This window comes from Dermochelys coriacea, chromosome 1 (genome assembly GCF_009764565.3).
Source record: "Dermochelys coriacea isolate rDerCor1 chromosome 1, rDerCor1.pri.v4, whole genome shotgun sequence".
Taxonomy (NCBI): domain Eukaryota; kingdom Metazoa; phylum Chordata; order Testudines; family Dermochelyidae; genus Dermochelys; species Dermochelys coriacea.
Genome location: NC_050068.2, coordinates 118,999,575 through 119,020,222, shown reverse-complemented (window position 1 = coordinate 119,020,222; position 20,648 = coordinate 118,999,575). Strand labels below are relative to the sequence as shown.

General features: G+C 43.0%; 1 protein-coding gene across 15 annotated transcripts in view; it reads right to left on the bottom strand.

Moving 5' to 3' along the window:
• The window catches only part of REV1 (REV1 DNA directed polymerase), a 94,285-nt gene extending 74,186 nt beyond the window's left edge, over nucleotides 1-20,099 (bottom strand). For 3 of the 15 annotated variants that reach the window (XM_043517039.1, XM_043517174.1, XM_043517430.1), the window contains exons 1-3: nucleotides 19,833-19,966; nucleotides 1,702-1,768; nucleotides 254-386 (exon numbers count right to left, since the gene is read on the bottom strand). In XM_043517039.1, coding sequence (XP_043372974.1) covers nucleotides 254-386; nucleotides 1,702-1,758 — 190 coding nt within the window. In that variant the 5' untranslated portion in view covers nucleotides 1,759-1,768; nucleotides 19,833-19,966. Of the gene's footprint in view, nucleotides 1-253; nucleotides 387-1,701; nucleotides 1,772-19,292; nucleotides 19,644-19,832 lie in introns of those variants that run through there. The other 12 variants (XM_043517085.1, XM_043517474.1, XM_038368020.2 and 9 more) reach the window with 11 other exon arrangements.
• Between the last annotated feature and the right edge of the window lie 549 nt (nucleotides 20,100-20,648).

Sequence of the window (20,648 nt, the reverse complement as noted above, 5' to 3'; positions counted from 1 at the left end):
GCCCACTCTTTTCTCGCATGCACTGACCAACTGTCAATACATCAGTTCCAGTTAGAATCTGCCCAGTCAATTCCTGAATTGTATAGAAAGCAAGGGATTCCCTAAAAATTAAAAACCAATCATAAAAAACAACATTTCAGAAATTAAAAGTAAAATTTTTCATGTGTGTAAAACAATAATTATTCTTAAGGAACAGTCAAAGATAAAAGGCTACTACCTCACTTAATGTTTAGGAGAAAAATGAAAACCTCACCTGTAAAGCCATTGACATAGATGGCAACTCCACTAAAGATATTGGATGAAGTTCCATCCTTCTGATGCTGTATAGCCGCATCTGACTGGAACTGATCCCCCAGTTTCTGGACCTTTGCAGACATGTATCCTCCCTAGAATTTATATAAAAGAGAAGTTTAAACATGAACCAAAGCAATGACTATTTTCACTTTCTGATGCCTAGCTACAAAACAGTCAATTTCAACAATTTCAACTCAGAATCAGATATTCCCTCCTGAATATTGTTGGTATAAATTTGGTTTTCCCTCCTGAAATACATTTTGGATGAACTGAAAAATTCATATGCAGTTTTTCCAAACCATGAGTAATACATTTAATCCAAACTCCTGCTGATTAAACAGTTGCACCATGCTAGCAACGTGGCAAAGCTCTTCATTTACTCACTAGGGTGGCAGGTGTTAGAATCCCACACAGAATGACTTTAGGTCTGCAGACCTGCTGTGAAGGTGTGGCTTGTTATCTCTACTCTGGCTGTAGAGGACATGGGAGTGGCTCTCTAAGGGAGAATGATCTAATTCAGAAGAAATTCTGGAGAAACCCTAGGGAAAGTCAAGCTCAGGGAGGAAGCTTAGGCTGGGGTTTATGTTTTCTTATTGTTTGAGTTAGTAATAAAGTCAAATGAAAATTAATAAAGCCACAGAGGGTGAGTCTGGATGATAATTCATGGTCTATGTGCTCTAAGGATAGGGCAAAGATTCAAACCCATTAACCTTCAGAGATTCCAAGGCCAGAAGGGGCCACTGTGATCATCTAGTCTGACCTCCTGTAAATACAAGCCATAGAATTTTCCTGAAATAATTCATGAATTCTTTCTTCCTAAATGTACATGACACATGGTGGTGTGGTATACACTTATCTAAATTTGGGTGCCTTCGTTATTACATGTCCAACTGTAAAGGATTTAGATGAAGAGGAAAACTGTAACTTCAAATCTCTCAAAAATGGATCTATCTCCCCAATGGCAAAAAAGCTTCTATTCTTACTCTGCAGGGCTAAAAAATATCCAACGGCCCATTTTTGGTGTATGGTCAATCTATTATTTTTTCCAAGGGGGGGGGGAAGAAAAGAGTGGAGAAAATATTAATTCTTTCAGTAGGTTGTTCTTTTGTTTTTAAACTGGAGACTGTTGAAAGTTGCTCAAGAGTCTGCAATGTTAAATAAGACCCAATGAACATGGACTAGTAAATAAGTGCCATTTATGGATGCCTTTGCTGAACACCTCTGAAAGTCAGGATATGCTTTTTGGAATGATTTTTAATCTGACACTCTTTCAAGTGGAGAAAATACATGTGTGTGTGTTTTGAAGCCATTTACACATTAAATATTTTTTTAAAAAAATCAAAAAAGCATCAAGAACATTGCATTTATTTACTCTTTCAATAAAAAGCCTTTTAGTTTTAAACATACCCATATCCCCCAGCCATCGTCATTACTGGCTCGTTTCCTCCATCCACCCCGCCTCATAGTGAAGCTTCTGCTTAGGAAACAAAAAACAAAGGGTGGGTTGGTTGGTTTTTTAGCAGGATCTCCAATTCCACTTCGGTGATTGCATGCAAACAGATTGTCTTTTTCAATAACATACTCATGCACGCAATCAGAAGCTAAAATAAATGTAGAAGTTGCAAATTGCATCCTAAGAAAAGTGAAATGTAAAACAACCCTTTATTTAGGAGCTGTGAGATGCTTACCAAAATTAGTCCTCAGGGTGCCTGCTACGTCCTGCACTAAATATAGTATTTTCTTCTTGCTACTACAACACAGCATTACAGTGTTCAGTATCTATAATTTACTAGACTTTTATTGTCCAACATACACCTTATATATCAGACCACTTACAAGCGGTATAAACATGATTGCTACTATCCATGCACAATATTGCCAGTCAGCGATATATATTTTTCGTATTTGATATCTAGTGCATCTTAGGATGCAGGTTCAATTTTCGTGGTATCAGGCGCTGGTTTTAATTACACTAGTGGATTTACATCTAATCTCAAAGGCTGTTGATGCTTTTATGTAAAAAATAAAAAAGAACAAAAGTCACTTTTTGCTTAATGGAGTGCCTCTTGGTTAAAATGACAATTGATTTACCCCCAGGTTTGTTCAGAAACATCAATTTACAAACTAAGACCAAAATCTCCCTTTCTGTGAACAGCTTAACACTGGCATCTGAGCTATGCATAGCAATACCTCCAGGTATAGGCGGAGACAGAAATAGTGGTGAGGAGAGGGAATGTATTGGACTATTGCTCCTAAAAACACTGCATCCAAATAATCCACATTCACTAAAGCACTGATATTGATTCTGAAATATTGACGATTGGTGTGGTGTGATTGCCGGGTCACTACCTAGAATATCACATCTGAGATTCTCTCAACCCATAAAGTGACTTTGACTCTTAGGGAATAGGCCCGTACCCCTGGAGAGGTTAAACAGAACCAAATTTTGACTTCAAACTTGGTGCATTCTAGCAGAAATATTTTAAGTTACACTGGTCACCTGGTTCTTGAGAACATAAAAGCATTTTCTATTAGATTGTGTGCCCTTTAGTGGCCTGCAGGGTTAATGCCAGACCCCTAAAAGGCCTAATGGTAACCAACACCTTCCTGAAAAAACTCCAACACCCATGAAGTAGTAAAAAGCTGCACCAATCTTGTGCTCAGATACACTAGTGGTGGGTATTTTAGGTAGGTTCTTTTTGTACATAATGTTCCTATATATATCAGCAAGGTGGAGACTAACCTTATTGACATGGTCTCATAAACCAGGGATTCTATTTCATGAGCTGACCCTTTAAAACAACTTTTCTAAAGTCTTGTGACACACTGGACTTTTGACTCAAGAGATGGGAAGGTAATCTCCTACCAAAGGCCAGCAGGTCATAGTACTACTACAATCAGGGGCAATCAAAATCAGACTTATTTCGTCTACTTTCAGTTTCATCAGGACAAGTTATCAGAAAGACAGGTATACATTAGGTGAACTCAAAAGATGGGGAACATGATGTCTATCACATAGAATCCCTCCTTTTCCTGGATTGGCATTACTGATTGTTGCAGATCTGCAAGCATTGAAATAAGCTATCATCAGAAAACTTCAGATACATTTCCAACTTCCCTGGCAGATGGGACTCAGCCACTTCATTTGAAGTCTGAACACAGGCTAGGCAAGTGTATTTCAATGATTATCAGATGTGTTCTGCCCTGCTTGTTTATTTGACATCAGTGCTGTGTTAAATCACTTGTAACCTGAAGACCAATCTTCCCATTTGCAGCTCAAGGAGTTTGATGAGGAACCATGATCTCTGGGATGAGAAAGAATCCCCATCCAATCTTGCACTTCTGCCAATGACTGCTCGCCCAAGAATCCAGCAGAGGCATGCACCCCCTGGAGAAATTCATTGGGCTTCCTCCAGCAGTGCTGGACTGCTAGAGCTGAGGTAATCTTTCCCTGCACACAGAATCTACTGAGCCAGCTAGGTGAAGGAAGGGAGGTTCATGTTTACCGGTTCAAAGGATCAGAGCTATGAAAGATGACATGATGCTCATTATATAGAAGATCAGCTTGAAAGGATGTGTATTTGACTTCCTAATCTGAGCTGCTAGAAGAAATGCTTTATCAAGCTTCTCCTGGAAGGAGTGGGGTGGGGGAAGAAGACTCTAGGGCTTGAAGACTGATCATGGGTGGACATATTTCAGAGAGGGGGTTAATTTCCTGAGGTTTATAATAACCCCTTCTTCCAGAAGCTCTATTGACCCCTGATTGGCTCTCTAACCCTTCACAGACCAAATGCAAAGGCGGGACAGAATGTACCACATCTTCCTTTTGTGAAGAGACATCACCGCAACTACCATGAGAACTAGAAAATACTGCTACACAAACCACGAACAGAAACTAGGAATTATGATGCTCAGCACTCCTCTGGTGTCTCTCAAATACTTGTGTAATCCACTGGTAAAGCATGTGTTGTATGTCCCTGTATGAACAGGCTCAGAGAGGATAACACTATACTTTCCCCCAACCAGTTACTCCTACCACTCAAAGGGAAAAGGTATGGGCTGTAGATCTGAAGGTTGTGGGTTCAAACCCTCCTGATTATCCATTTGAGGGGAGAGAATTTATGCATAAGTTAGTGTGAGGACTACAACTGAGCAGGAAACAGTTTTACCACCACATAGAACTCTGAGATTTCAAAAGTTTTCCCATTGTGCATCAGGATGAAACCGAGGCCATAAGTTTTTCACAAAAGGCAAGACAGAGCTGCCTCAGCCCCAGAACAGCCATTAGCCAGGTGGTTATGGCAGTTACCTGCAATGTGGGAGACTGAGTTAGTTAGTTCCATGCTCAGCCTGATTTGGTGACTAGAGTCAATCTCTCTCTCTGGCCAAATGATTAGATAGTTATACAAGGGGGAAGAGCTCCAGCTGGAGACAGACACACTATACCCTGGTAGTTAGAACACACTGTCATAACTGGAATATAGATAGTCTGACCTACTGGTTGGAACAGGAGCCAGGCTGGGTGAGATACCAAGAGATCAGACAGACAGGCCAGAGGGCAAAGCAGGAGTCAGCTGTCAGGAGGCAGGACCAGCAATTAGAAACAGGCAGAAGCAGCGATAAGCAGGGAAAAGCCAGTTGCATATATCATTTCCTATTCCTGCACTTGGTTTAAATACAAGTAGGGACCCAATCAGACCCCAGGACTGGAGTCGTGGGTGGCAGGTATAATAGGCTCTGCCTCCCCTGGTGCTACTGCAGTCATCGGACCCCAGGTTGTGGGGTTTGGTGGTGAAGTTTTTGCTTTATTATGCCCCATGCAGGTTCCAGGGCAGCTGAGGAGGTGGTATGTGCTATTCAGCTTCCTGGGTTCATCAGTAATCTCCCTGGACTGCAGAGAGATTACTGAGGAACCCAGGAAGTTGAGTAGAAAATACTGCCTCCTCGGCCACCCCAGAACCTGCATGCAGCATATCAAAAGTATCTCCGAAGAGACGCTTTTCCCTGGGGCGACTTGGGTCTGGGGAGGGGAGGAGAGAAGAGGTGCGTCTGTGGCTGGCCCGAGGCTCTTTTGGGTGAGGGGGCTGGGCTTTGGCTGGCCCAGGGCTCCTCTGTGCTCAGGACTGTGGCTGGTCCGGGGTTCTTGTGTGGAGGTGGGTGGAAGGGGCAGAGCCGGGGGCTAGCCTCCCCAAAGGGGGGCTCCACCCATTGCCCATGACTGGAATGCTCTGTCAGAGTTCAGCTTCTAGTTTTGCCAACTGTTAGCAGCTCACTGGGTGGCAGGTTGAAACTTACTAGCTCCTATAAGCCCTTTGGACCAGCATTCAAGAATTATGGTCCCTGACCCACTCATCTGGGATGTGGGACACCTCGGTCCAAGTCTCTGGTCTGAATCAGGCAGAGCTGGGACTTCAGCGCAAAGTCTCCCACAGGCTGAGTCCCTAACCATCAGGCTATTGGCTATCCTTGGTTGGTTGCACGCTTGCTCTCTCTCTGGTTTTGACCAGAAATTCCATCCTGGACCTATAAAAGTTTCACTGAAACCGGTATGTTCCCAGGAACTGTTTCAGTTTCAGTGAATTGACATTTTCCAACTAAAAGAATTCATTAGAAAATTCATAAATAGCTCTAGTAAGGAGTCTGGAGTAATTGTTGGAATGATTTTATACTGCAATACAATGTATGCAGAAGTGAACCGGGTGTTAATATTAAGGCTGTCGATTAATCACAGTTAACTCACGCGATTAACTCAAAAAAATTAATCACAATTCATTGCACTTTCAATGGCAACGTTAAAGAATAGAATACCAATTGAAATTTATTTTTATTTTTGGATGTTTTTCTACATTTTCAAATGTATTGTTTTAAAATTACAACAGAATAGAAAGCATACACTGCTCACTTTATATTATTTTTATTACAAATATTTGCACTCTAAAAACAATAAAAAGAAATAGTATTTTTCAATTCACCTCATCCATAATGCAATCTCTTTATGGTAAAGGTGCAACTTACAAATGTAGATTTTTTTTTGTTACATAACTGCCTTACAAACACTGTAAAACTTTAGAGCCTACAAGTCCACTCAGTCCTACTTCTTATTCAGCCAATCCCCAAGACAAACAAGTTTGTTTACATTTACGGGCGATAATGCTGCTGGCTTCTTATTTACAGTGTCACCAGAAAGTGAGAATAGGCATTTGCATGGCACTTTTGTAGCAGGCACTGCTAAGTATTTACATGCCAGATATGCTAAATGTTCATATCCCCCTTCATGCTTCAGCTCCCATTCCAGAGAACATGCTTCCATGCTGATGACTCTCAAAAAAAAAAAAAAAAAAAAAAAGCATTAATTAAATTTTGACTGAACTCCTTGGAGTAGAATAGCATGTCTCCTGCTGTTTTACCCGCATTCTGCCATGTATTTCATATTATAGCTGTCTCGAATGATAATCCAGCACATACTGTTCATTTAAAGAATACTTTCACTGCAGATCTGACAAAACGCAAAAGAAGGTACCAATGTGAGATTTCTAAAGATAGCTACAGCACTCAGCCCAAGGTTTAAGAATCTGAAGTGCCTTCCAAAATCTGAGAGGGATGAGATGTGGAGCATGCTTTCAGAAGTCTTAAAAGAGCAAAACTCTGATACGGAAACTACAGAACCCAAACCATCAAAAAAGAACATCAATCTTCTGCTGGTGGCATCTGACTCAGATGATGAAAGTGAACATGCATCGGTCTGCACTGCTTTGGATTGTTATCGAGCAGAACCCATCATAAGCATGGACGCATGTCCTCTTGAATGGTGGTTGAAGATGAAGGGATATATGAATCTTTAACGCATCTGGCATGTAGCCGGTATTGCAAGATATTTACAACAGTGCCTTGCGAAAGTCTGTTCTCACTTTCAGGTGACACTGTACACAAGAAGCAGGCAGCATCATCTCCTGCAAATGTAAACAAACTTGTTTGTCTGAGTGACTGGCTGAACAAGTAGGACTGAGCGCATTTGTAGGCTCTAAAGTTTTACATTGTTTTGTTTCTGAATGCAGTTATTTTTTGTACATAATTCTACATTTGTAACTTCAATTTTCATTATAGTACTTGTATGAGGTGATTTGAAAAATACGGTTTCTTTTGTTTTTTACTGCACAAATATTTGTAAGCAAAAAATAAAGTGAGCGCTGTATACTTTGTATTCTGTGTTGTAAAATCAATATATTTGAAAATGTAGAAAGCATCCAAAAATATTTAAATAAATGGATTTCTACTGTTTAATCTCACGATCAATCACAATTTTTTTAATTGCTTGATGGCCCTAATTAATATTTGTTTTACTGTGGCATTTTTAATATTTGTGTTTTGGTTAATGAGAGCTGTTCCTTTAAGAACAGGGTGCAGCACTTTATTATATCATGCATTAAAGACTGAGAGCAACGTGTGGGAGATTGTCCGTTTGTCCACACTAGAAGACCATGCCTGAGTAACTCAAAAAGGTCAGAATACATTTGGTAAATTTATCATTCTAGAATGCATACCTCCTTTCTGAGGCTGTAACATTAGCACTTGTTTCAGAGTAGCAGCCGTGTTAGTCTGTATTCGCAAAAAGAAAAGGAGTACTTGTGGCACCTTAGAGACTAACAAATTTATTAGAGCATAAGCTTTCGTGAGCTACAGCTCACTTCATCGGATGCATTTGGTGGAAAAAACAGAGGAGAGATTTATATACACACACACAGAGAACATGAATCTGTGTGTGTGTATATAAATCTCTCCTCTGTTTTTTCCACCAAATGCATCCGATGAAGTGAGCTGTAGCTCACGAAAGCTTATGCTCTAATAAATTTGTTAGTCTCTAAGGTGCCACAAGTACTCCTTTTCTATTAGCACTTGTGTGAGATTGGATGCCTCAGGACATTGCTAATGAGCTACAGAACCTTTCATCTGTAGCTGATCACTTTGAATTCAGCTCAGCAAGGATTATAAATTGTTTTCATCTAACGGATGTTTTGTGGCCTTATATGCATTTTATGGCTCTCAGTTCCAGCTCCCACCTCACAAACCCATCACTGGCAAGCACACACTCTTACTATGCATTTGTACAATGCCTAGCACAATGTAGTCTCATTCTAGATTGCGTCTTCTAGCAAGGGCTCCTGCAGCAGGGGACAAAATTGTGTTACAATACATTTTTGAGTGTTAGTAACCCTAAAACATTGAGGGATGGGGCAAGTGGAGTTTAAAATCAGCCTACATGCCAACATATAATGCGGGGGGGGGGAGGAAGAAAGAACGGGACAACACAGACATTTAAAAAAAAAAACACCTTTTCATGATTTTTGAAGTTCTAGGACTGACAATATCATTTTATAATAAACTGAACTATAAACTTGATGACCCGATACTGTTAGAGTAGTTTGAACTGATTTTAGGAGGCAATGACCTCTAATACCATTACAGTCATTTGCAACTGCAAGCAGTTGCTGATGTCAGGGCCAGTCAAGCAATTTTTATCCAATCAATCCCTGACTACTAGTGCTTTAACCATATCTCTATAAAAAATTACATGCATAGAACTGGCTGACTAAAAAACATTTGAAAAGTTTCTGGACCATAAACTGCCACTTTTGGGGGGAAGGTGTGGAAGGGGAGAGAGTTTGGAGTAAAAAGGCCAACAAGCCTTAATCAAAAGATAAAACTGAAGACCCTCGAAGAAGAATAAAGCATGTGACACAAAACAGTAAGCTAAGGAGTATGAAAAGTCAATAGTAAAAAACTCACTTTCCAGAATCTATGAAAAGTTGATCCATAGTTTTGTGTCAGAAAAGTGAAATGTTGTGTAATTTGCAAAAATCATGAGTATTAAAGCCCTTTAAAATTAATTCCCTATATGTACATGACTGCTCATGTGAAATACACGGTAGGAGGAAATGTCATTTTGTCCCAAGAAATTCCTATTACTACATTGCTCCAGAAAATGCAATTTGAGGAGATACAGAAGTTCTACAGTGTTGCTAAACATAATTTCAATTTCTGAGATTTTGAAATTGTCTGCAGTTTGCAATTTGCAGGCCAAAATGGCCTTAATCTTGGATCAAACTAAGTTAACACCTAAGAAGTGAAAGATTTTTAAATACAAGTGTCACAGTTCATGACAACTGCACCTGTATTCTCCCTCCCCCCCCCCCCCCCCAGATGTCCAGCATGGGCACCCACTCTGTTTCTCAGCTGTCACCTCTCTTGGGAGGAGACCAATGTCTCTCTCCCTTCTGAACTGTGGTTGCACAATTTCCTGCCTACACTGTGTTATTCCCAGCAAACCAAACTTAACCAGACCAGCCTCTGTGCCTTGCAACTCTTCAAAAAGTTATGAACAACATAACTGCGAACAGTTATGAATTACCACACATTTATTCTTAAAATGAAAGGATTACAGGCCAAACATATTAAAAACAATAAAAGAACCAATGCACATGCTAAAAATCTTATCAGAGGTCACCCCAACTCCAACTGGTAGGTGTCAATCCCTCCAAACCTTCCATAAGCACTTGGGGTCAACTCCCTTAGACAGAACGTTCTGTCCATTTGCTGGATCAAAAAGACGACCCTGAGTCAATTTAAACTCAAGATATTATCCAAAAGGCTTCTCTTTACCTGATGGTCTCTGGAGAATCCAGTCTGAACTAGTATACAAGAGCCTCTCCAGCTAGAAGGTGTTAAAACCTAAGTGATTTTGCCTAATCACCCCCCACTGTTCTTGGCTACGGGAGAGCTGTGGCCACCTTCCAACCCCCCATGGAAATACATAAAATCCCTGGCTCACAATGATACATACACTTAATACGGTAATATCTCCCAAAGATATTGTAGGAAATTGTCATATTTGTCACAGCAAGCAATTATAAAGTCTCTTACGCAAGTGTCACACATGAATTCAGAAAGCTAGGTTTATTACTGTGTTTGCTGATGGAGCCATACACAGGTCTGTTGTTGAACAAGTATTGTGTGCATCAGCATGGTGTAGGATGAGAAACCTTGTACATTAGGACAGTACATTCGGAATCTGGGACAACTGATTGTGATGCACAGAGAATAAAAGCAACTTTAGGAATTGTGAGGATGCATACATAACAGCTCAACTCAACATGAGTCAGGCTGAAAATAGATGCTGCAGCAGTGAATACAGGCTGCTCAAATGTTGTGCAGGCCACGTTTAGACAAGATACTAATTTTATTGTTGTGCACTACATCCAACTCTTAGCCCTCCGAAACACAAGCAGGCCGGACTCATTCTAAGACCAACTGGCAATGTCTCACTGCCCTCTAGAACAATGTTACTGATCATTGCTAGTCACAATCAGCTTCGGAGCTCATCACAACTGTAGCTCTTTAACCAGCAGCAGCTTTCTTCTGTTCCTTAGGACATCAGCTTGAGTTTCAACAGAATTTTGTTTTTTCCTCTATTCCCCTTGTTTCCGTCCCCCAAAGTGGCTCTTCCCAGCAATTCCCTTTAATACTTTTATTTACGTGACTGGATTAGTCTTTGAGTTGAGAGTCAGCAACTCCTTCAGGTAAGGACATGGCTTGCTACTGCCACAATTCATAGGCACAGAATTCAACATACTGTGGTTGATTAGCTTCATAGTTTTCCTCATGTATTCATATTCTTTTGGGACTTGGCAATAGTTCTGGCAAAGCTTTGAGGCCATCACATTGCTTTCTCAGTACAGTGTGCCTCTATGCTTACTTTGAAGTGTTGCGTTCCCATCCTAACTTACTAGTTTCAGGACCTTCTCTCAGCACATGGAAATTATTTCTGTCTGATACTCTCTTCCAGATTCAACTGAAGTGATGTTTAGAAACACCAAGTTCCTTGAGGTTATACAGTGGTCTCTGTCTTGGGGACATCACCTTATTCTCTTTGGAGAAAACAGAGCTCCTCAGATCTCAAGGCCTCCAAATGACAGTCAAGTCTCAATCATTCTTGGCCTGAAGAGGTCTGAAGGTGCCTACCTTGAAGCAGACGCCTAAAACAGCATCCAGAGCTCAGCCACATCTTTGCTTTGTGGAGATGGATGCAGGAAGGCCTCAAGTTAAAAGTAGCCTTCCTCTGGATAAAACACATGACTTGCAGCTTTCCTGGGTGCCATCTTCAAGTATAACTTTTATATATACTATTTCTCTTCTCCCTCTCCTTCAACACTTTCTTCTCAAACCATTCATACTTTTAAACAGTTTCTGATTTGCCTTCTCTTGATGGCAGACAGGTCCAAGCAAGTAGATTTGCTCCTGCCATTTTTTGTGGGAAGAAAGGAGGAATGTTTTAAGCCAGTGTGGCTGAATCCTTTCTCCCTCCTGTATGAGAAAGAAATATAAATGAGAGAACCTTTCTAAAATGATGACAGTTGACAGCTGTGGTCATTCAACTGATTAAAAGGAGTGTGTACTACAACTTATTTTCAAATGGGGAACACATTGCTGAAGATCCTAAATTTAGCTCATCAGATCTGCAAGCCCAAATATAAAGATGGTGCACACTGTATTTAAAGCATGGGAGGTTATTGTGTTTCTGCTTGCTTTTTACATTAGAGATATCAATAAGTGGCCCTGGTTTTGCTTGAGGACTTTTTCCCCAGTTTATTTAATGTAGGCATTTAACAAAATTGCATGTAACCAGTTTCACTGCTCTCCTCTCTAGTTAAGTTTCTCCTTTACAGGAAATCAGAAAAACCTTTAAAATCACTTAAAATATTTTTTTAAAAGAAGTTTCATGGTGTCAGTAGAGGAGGTTTTTGAAACAAACTGATAAATCAAACATTAGTAAGTCACCAGAACCAGATGGTATTCACTCTTACATATGAAGGAACTAAGATAATATTGCAAAACTACTAATTGTGGCATCCAACCTATTGCTTAAATCAGCCTCTGTACCATGTAAGTGGAAGACACCTAACATAACACCTATTTTTAAAAGGCGATCCAGGCAACTACAGGCCAGTAAGCCTAAGTTCAGTATCAGACAAATTGGTTTAAAACTATAGTAAAGAACAGAATTATCAGACACATAGATGAACACAATACGTTGGGGAAGAGTCAACACAGCTTTTGAAAAGGGAAATCATGCCTCACCAATCTATTACAATTATTTGGGTGGAGGAGGGTAAACAAATATGTGGACAAGAGTGATCGAATGGATATAGTGTACTTGGACTTTCAGAAAGCCTTTGACAAGGTCCCTCACCAAAGGCTCTTAAGCAAAGTAGACAGCCATGGGATAAGAGGGAAAGTCCTCTGATGGATCAGTACCTGGTTAAAAGACAAGAAATAAAGAGTAGGAATAAATGGCCAGTTTTCACAGTGGAGAGGGGTAAATAATAGGGTCCCCCAAGGATATGTACTGGGTCTTGTGCTGTTCAGCATATTCATACATGATCTGAAAAAAGGGGTAAACCGTGAGATGGGTAAGAATTACAAAGGAATCTTACAAAACTATGTGACTGGGCAACAATGGCAGATGAAATTCAATATCGATAAGTGGAAAGAAATGGACATTGGAAAAATAATCCCAACTATACATACAAAATGATGGGTGTAAATTAGCTGTCGCCACTCAAAAAGATTTCAGAGTCATCGTGGATAGTTCTTGGAAAACATCTGCGCAATGTGCAACAGCAGTCAAAAAATCCAACAGAATGCTAGGAAACATTAGGAAATGGTAGATATGACGACAAAAAATATCATTACATAAATCCATGGTATGCCCACATCTTGAATACTATGTACAGTTTTAGTCACCTCATCTCAAAAAATATCTATTAGAATTGGAAAAGTACAGAGAGGGTCAACAAAAATGACATAGGGTATGGAACAGCATACACGTGAGAAGAGGTTAAAAAGATTGGGACTGTTCAATTTAGAAAAAGAAACGACTAAGAGGGACGGGGGGATATGATACACGTCTATAAAATCATGAATGGTGTAGAGAAAGTGAATAAGGAATTATTTACCCTTTCACATGACACAAGAACCAGGGGTCACCCTATGAAATTAACAGGCAGCAGGTTTAAAACAAATACAAAGAAGTACAGTAGACATTTGTTTGCATCAACACCTTGTAAGAGCAACTTTTCACCTGGGAACACTTTTCCTACTGTGTATTGTCCACTTGGTAACAGCAAGTAGTCACTGCATAGGAGCAACATTTGTGACATCACCTCCGGGGTGGAGATTGGGGGGGACATATAGGGTACCCCCAAATCGCACACTCTATTTCCATTCCCCTTCTGACCTGGACCTTCAGCACCACGCACACAGCCCCATCTACTTGCTCTGCCTGACAGAGCCTCCGTGGAGAGCATGTATAGCAAAGAGTTTGAGGAGAGGGTCTGGAAGAGAGAGATTTTCAGGGTGGGGAGAAGCTGGGGTCGGGGGAGCAGCAGAGGTGCACCTCAAAGGTTTCCTCCTCCCTTCCTCAGCATCTGGCTTGCAAGTGGCGACAGGCTAGGTTGTGTTTGCTATTTTGCAGTGGAAAGTATCAGGACCCCCCTCCCAACACTGACCTATCCCCTCCATCTTGGTTGTCAGTGGTGGGGTGTGGCTGTGCTGTTTTGCAGTGGGTGGTCAGGGGACCTCACTCCCCAGGACACTTACCTGTCTCCTTCCCCACTCCCAACTCTGCTGTCCATGCTAGGAGCCACCCCTACCTTGCAGGCTGCACAGGGTGCCCTTCCCAGCCACCCTTCCCTCCCTCACCAGGGTGAAGCATGAAGCTGCCAGCAAGAGCATCCTCAGCCTGTTGGCAGCCAGGCTTTCTCAGCCATTTTTCCGACTGGGGGCTCCTCTGCCAAATCCAGGGTTCCCCCACCCCATACTCCTCAATTCTCTCCCACAACTGACCCACCCCTTCCAAAATGCTTTTAACTCTTCATAGGCCTTTGGTCAGATGACACTCCCCGTAACAGCAACAGCCGCTTAGGAGCAACATAGAAAAAGGGCACCAATATGACAAGGGTTTACTGCACTTCTTCACACAACAGGAACTCGTTGCCAGGGGATAGCGTAAAGGCCAAAAGCATAACTGGGTTCAAAAAAAGAATTAGATAAGTTCATGGATAGGTCCATCAGTGGGTATTAGACAAAATGGGCAGTAGGGATGTAAAATACTAAATAGTTAAACAGTTAACCAGCAAGCATTAGTCTTACCCATTACCCAACCCTAAAGGTTAGCTCCCAGCCCCTTCCGACCAGCCAACTCTCGCCCCTCTCTCTTTAATTGGTTAACTGTTTAAAAGACATAATTTTAATTGTTTAAATGGTTAACTTTTAAAATGGATATTTACATCCCTAATGGTCAGGAATGCAACCCCATGCTCTGGGTGTCCCTAAGCCTCTGACTGCCAGAAGCTGGGACTAGATAAGGGAGGGATCACACAATAATTGTCTTGTTCTGGTCATTCTCTTTGAATCGTCTGGTACTGGCCACTGTAAGAAGACAGGATACTTAGCTAGATGGATCATTGGTCTGGCCCAATATTGCCATTCTTATATTCTTATAATATTTAAAGTCTGCTTTATTAGAAACAGTTTTTAAATTGGACAATTCCAGAAATGCAACTCAACAGCATCTCTTTAAATAGTCTGAATAAAAATGGCTTCTGCTCTCAATGTTTACTCTCAATATTTACTCATGTTTACTTCTGCTCTCAATGTTTACTCATGTTTTATCTGTCCGTCCTGTCCAGTCCAAGAAAACCTCTGTGACTCAAATTTATAATGTAAAACACGAACAGATAAATCTTACACACCACTTTTTACATAATACAGCAGAAACAAACAAACATGCATCACACCCAAATGGCACAAAATGACCACCCATCTTTGCAGGGCATCTTTAAGGAGGACCTTACAATCATCTGGAGCTATGAGGCATACTGCTATCTGTGTATCTTATTCTTCCCAAAGTCTTCTAAGATGGAACAACAGTTTTGGTATCTCTGGGTTCAGTGCAAAGGACAGTCCACCTCTGCTGCCAACCTATGCAATAGGGTCCTAAGAGTTCAATTTTTAAGAGTTCAGGCAAATGAATTCCACAGAGTTGATGTGCAGAGATAGTACTAACTGGCCCAAACCTGAGGAAGCCCTTTTCTTGGCAGGACTCCCAGGCTCAAGGAAAACTGACATCATGGACCAATCCACATGCCCAAATGCTAGCAGAGCTCTCCCTCCTGGCACAGAGCCATGAGGAAGAATTCAGTTGCACCCTTCGCAACTCCCAGAGTCTCTGGTGCTCTTTAGAAGAGGATATATGAAATGACCTTTCTTTTGTGCAAACCCTTTCAGCCTGTAAAGCCACTGCAGCTTTGGCATTTTGATTTTCTGAGCCACATTAGTACTTGGACAGTCCCCTTTAACAGGGGACTTTCTTGAAAGTGTATTTGACAGCCTCTTTCATTAAGAGATCATCTTTCTGTGCTCAATGGGAAAAAGACAAGCACAACTCACAGGTCATAGCCAAGTGAAGTCACTGTTCATGACCACTTGAGGAAGGAAAATTGTGCATGCAAGAACAACATTTTTAGAGAATGTTCATCTTCTTCTAAACTGGATCCAACACTGACAGCAACAAGAATATAATCCGAAGCTCTAAATTAATTCCCTTTCCTATGCCCCCCAACAAAATCATTAATAATACAAGTTGCAGTAAGTTAAGAAGAAGGAAAGTTTTTGCTTTCGCTGAAATGCAAGAAAAGGAACTGGGGACCATTATGAAGCAGTGAAGCTGTTTATAACCTCAATCCTAGGTTGGGTAGAAGCTTGAGGGATGCGTGCATGTGCTCACAGGATCCATCAAATTCTGGAATCCAAGGCAGTCTCTCTGTATCTGCTAAAATGGTCATGAATTGAATATGTGCCTGATGCAGAAATAATAGCAGATGAAAAAATACTGCATTGCCAGGATTACTGTAATCTCCTATCCTCCATAAATCAAGAAGCTGAAATGGTGGTAGCTGAATTCAGACAAGCTAGATAAGGAAGTACCCCCAGAGTTGTGATTTGACCAGATATCAATGGTTAGGGGACATGGCGAACATACCAAGACGCAAAAACCCAAGTAGTGCAGTCAGTTCTCTTTTCTTATAGCAAAGCAGTCTGGTTTACAGTCTCAGGACTGTGGTATACATAAACTACCAAGTGGGAGACTCAAAACTTTAGAACAAGCAAGCAAGCATTGGTCTACAGTACAAACTTATTTCGATATAACTACATTGCTCAGTGCTTCTGGACAAAGTTACCACCTGATGAGGAGATGGAGTACCTACACCCAACAGGAGAAACTTTTCCATCAGCATAGGTAGCAATGCAGCTGTAAGTGTAGACAAGTCCTAAGTTTCACAAGTCACCATTTTTTAGCCTCCTCAAAGTCATATTTTGCAGTGATCCACAATGTGACCGTGGACTGCCTCTGCAAGTCAATTATATCAGAAAGAGTGAAGCTCATCAGGAAGCATTCCAATTGATATGCCAAGATCAAATAGCTACAATGTGCAACTCCAAAGCAGTGACTCTCTTCAGTCAGTTTTGAGAACAGAGGCCTATAGTTGATGCGCTCCACAACCCATGGAATTTAAAGCTACCTTGTACATTTCCTGCTCCTGAAGAAGCTGGCAAGTGGAAAGACCAGTTCTTTCTCCCTCAGGCTCATACACTATTATTTTGGGTTTCTACCACGATTGCCAATGCACCATCCTTAAACATAGCTGGCAGCACATAACCAGAATCCTCCATTCCTGACATTATTAGTATTTTCAATTGCAATATTGCCTGCTTTCCAAAATGGAGAAGATAGGCACAATGATGTACAGGAAGTGCTACATAATTTTTTTTTTCAGTGAAAACGCTAGAGCAACTCATATAATGTATTTACATAGGGTCCCGCAGAAATCATCTTCCTTGCATGGTGCTCAGGCCATTTCTTTGCCCTCTTGCCTTCTCCATTCAAGTTGCTCTCCCTCAAGGCCCTGAACAATTCCATGGCAGTTCTCATTTTTTTGGCTCCCTTTCCTCTTATTCTGCTGCTCCGCCAGGAGAGCCCAGAACTACCACCCAATAGTATTCCGTTAATGGAAAAATTTCAGTATTATGAGATTTAGTTCCCTCCCTACACATCTACTACCCAAAACTACTGCTAATAGGAGTCAGGAGCTCTCAAAAAGGAAAATATATGTCATTAAATTTCTTTTTTTTTGCAAATATCTAATTCAAAGAGGGAAAAATATTCTCCTTTGTAAAATTATTACTATTCAACAAAGATTAAATTGGGAAAATGTATGGTTGGATCAAGAACATTTATCTTTCGCTAACTGTCGAAAACAAGTGAATTTAGGTTTTTTGGGGGGGGAAGAGGAGGGGGCCTCACTGTGGTAATTAAGTTTCTCTACCTGCTGCAAATCCTATTTTTATACTTACTGGCCTAACTCTTAATATTTGATCCTTACAGTAGCTGAAACAGTAGCCAGATGAAAAATCTGACATGACACTTCTCTAGACCAGTACCTTCTAGGTTAAGGTAGTCAGCAGCAAGATAGCCTGAAGCCCAGTGCCCAGAGACACAGTGTTATGCCCCACAATATACCTATATTTCTTTGGTCAATGGGAAGGGCAAATTAAATAGACCATCCAGAAAGCCCTGATCACTATTATATTTGACCAAAAAAGAAAAGGAGTACTTGTGGCACCTTAGAGACTAACAAATTTATTTAAGCATAAGCTTTCGTGAGCTACAGCTCACTTCATCAGATGCATTCATCGGATGCATGGATGAAGTGAGCTGTAGCTCACGAAAGCTTATGCTCAAATAAATTTGTTAGTCTCTGAAGTGCCACAAGTACTCCTTTTCTTTTTTGTGAATACAGACTAACATGGCTGCTACTCTGAAACCTATATTTGACCAATAATGCAGGGAATAGTGATCTACTGAATAACATTGAAGACAAATGTTCTAACTGCAAGAAGAGAGACATTTTACTAGAAGGGCTCTAAATATTTGTTAAACCATTTTTTGTTACCTGAATTCTTACAGCTTAAAAACAAACATGTGCAAAGTAGTTAAGAATCTTTAATTATTCACATGCCAAGAACAAGGCAGGTACTCTAAGGAGTTTGTTTCCTAATGCTGCCCTACCAATGACCTCCAGTTTGACAAGGAGGAATTATTCACTAACAAATTAAGAGATTCAGTCAAATAATCCAGTGAAAGAAAGGGATGGAACAAAAGACCAGTGTGATGCAGGGCCACTAACAACACACTTGAGACAAGACAGCAAGGGAAGAGGTCTGCAGAGATTTTGGATTTGTGTGTTAATTATCTTGACTCTTAATAGACTAGTCTCTGGAATAGTTCTGTTAACTATGACCTCTGGCAGCAGCTACTGGTAATTAAACCACCTCTACATGGGCTTATTTTTCTACACATTTTGGACAGCATAACTACTATCAATAGTCTCCAGCTTTTTTGTACTATACAACTGAATTGTCACATTAGAGCTGGCTCTTAAATCAACACACAAAGTAAAAAAAGGAAAGGAAAAGTGCTTCAAGAACAAACATCTGTATTTTATCTACAAACACACACAAGGAAACCTTTACCTTTCATTATTTGGTAGTATTTTAGACATGCGCAGCAACACACTAAAAACGATGAAATCTTGCAGGGTTTGATTTATGTCAACAAACCTAGACACTCAGCACGGACCACTCTTCGCTTCCACAACCCCCGCTCCCTCCCCCCCCCCTTATTTAAGAGTAACAATGCGCATTTTTTCTCATCAGCTGTTGCTTACTAGCCGGGGTCGATTCGCTGCTAAGGCGGTAGCAAAACAAGGCAGCACGGTGAGCGGGGGCGAGTGGCGTCAGGAAACACACTGAGCGTGTAGCGACACACGGCGAGCGTGCATTCCCCCAGGCAGACCCCTTCCTTTCAGCTGTGCCACACTTACGCAGGCTCATCGCCGGACGGGCAGGCTGGGAAGCCGCAGACAGAGGCACGCTCTTCTAGCTCGGGGCCCGGACGCGTGGGTGCTGCGGAACAGCGGTGGGGGAGGGGGCTAGCCCATGCCACGGGCTCTCCTCCTCCCCGCACTGCCCCTGGGCTGGGATCCGGGCGCTAGCCGGCCTGCACCACTCCGGCTCTGCCCTGGCCAGTGTTGTGTCTGAGGCATGTGACACGGACGGGTGCAAGGTGGGGGGCGGGGGGGGGGGCTGCGTGACCCAGACAGGCAGGTTTAACAGCAGCACGCCCGAGCAAGTTGCAGCTCGCGCGCCCCCACCGACCCCTCCCCGCGCGGGCAACTGCGGGGCGGTTACGCGGCCCCGCACCCGCCTCCTGCAGCTGCTGCGGGCGCGCGCGCCGGGCCGGAGTCACTGGCGGTTGGGGGCAGGCCGCGGGCCCGGCCGCCTCTCCACGCGCTGGGCGCTCCTGGGGCCGGAATGCACCGCGCGGGGAAGGGGCCCGCTCGCTCAGCCGCCCCGCGGCTCACCTGTCGTCGCGTCTGCCAGACGCACATTCCCAGGCGGCGGCGCCTGCCCGGCCGGGCCGTGTAGGGGGCTTCACATCGCGCTCCCGCTCCCGCCCGCTCTGCTCCTCGCCTCTCAGACAGCCCCGGCCCGCGCCTCTCGGTGTCCCCAGCTCCTCCCGCCCACCCCCTTCTTCCTGTGAACGCGTCACAGACGGCGCGAGATTCTCTCGCGCCACCAACCGACGCTCGGTCAACAAGCCTCGCGCCTGCCACCCAGGGCGCCCCCTAGCGGCGCGCGCCCCTGAGAAGTCGCGTGCAGCGCAGCCGCCACCGCCGAGAGGACTCCTAGGCACGTGACCGTCTGGAAAGCGGCCTCCCCCCCCAAAAAAAAAAAAAAAAGCTCGTGCCGCCCGGTCCTGCTTATCTGCCGCTCTCTCCCACGCTCGTTGGCTGCGCGGGCGGGGAAGGGGAGCCAGCGGCGCCCTCTAGCGGGGAGAGGGCTGCTCTGCAAGCATGAGGCGCGCCGCAGCCAAATGACAGGCAGCAATGTGGGGGCGGGGAGGCAATGACGGCGCCGGGTGACTCTAGCCAGCCAGGGCGCCGGAGCCCACGTGCGCTGCGGCTCCCCGCACGGAGCGCCCTGTGCACCCTGACGGGCGGCAGCGGGGCTGGGCTGCACCCAGCGCTGCCCAGGCCTGGTGGCACGGGTCCGCCCTCAGCGCCTTTGGTGATTCCCGGGCGTGTGAGGAACCTGCTTTCACCCGCTCTAAGAAAAGGCTCTGATCCCGGTCTGCATGGCTCCCCCGCCCCCCAGCTCGTCCATCCCGGCTGTGTGGT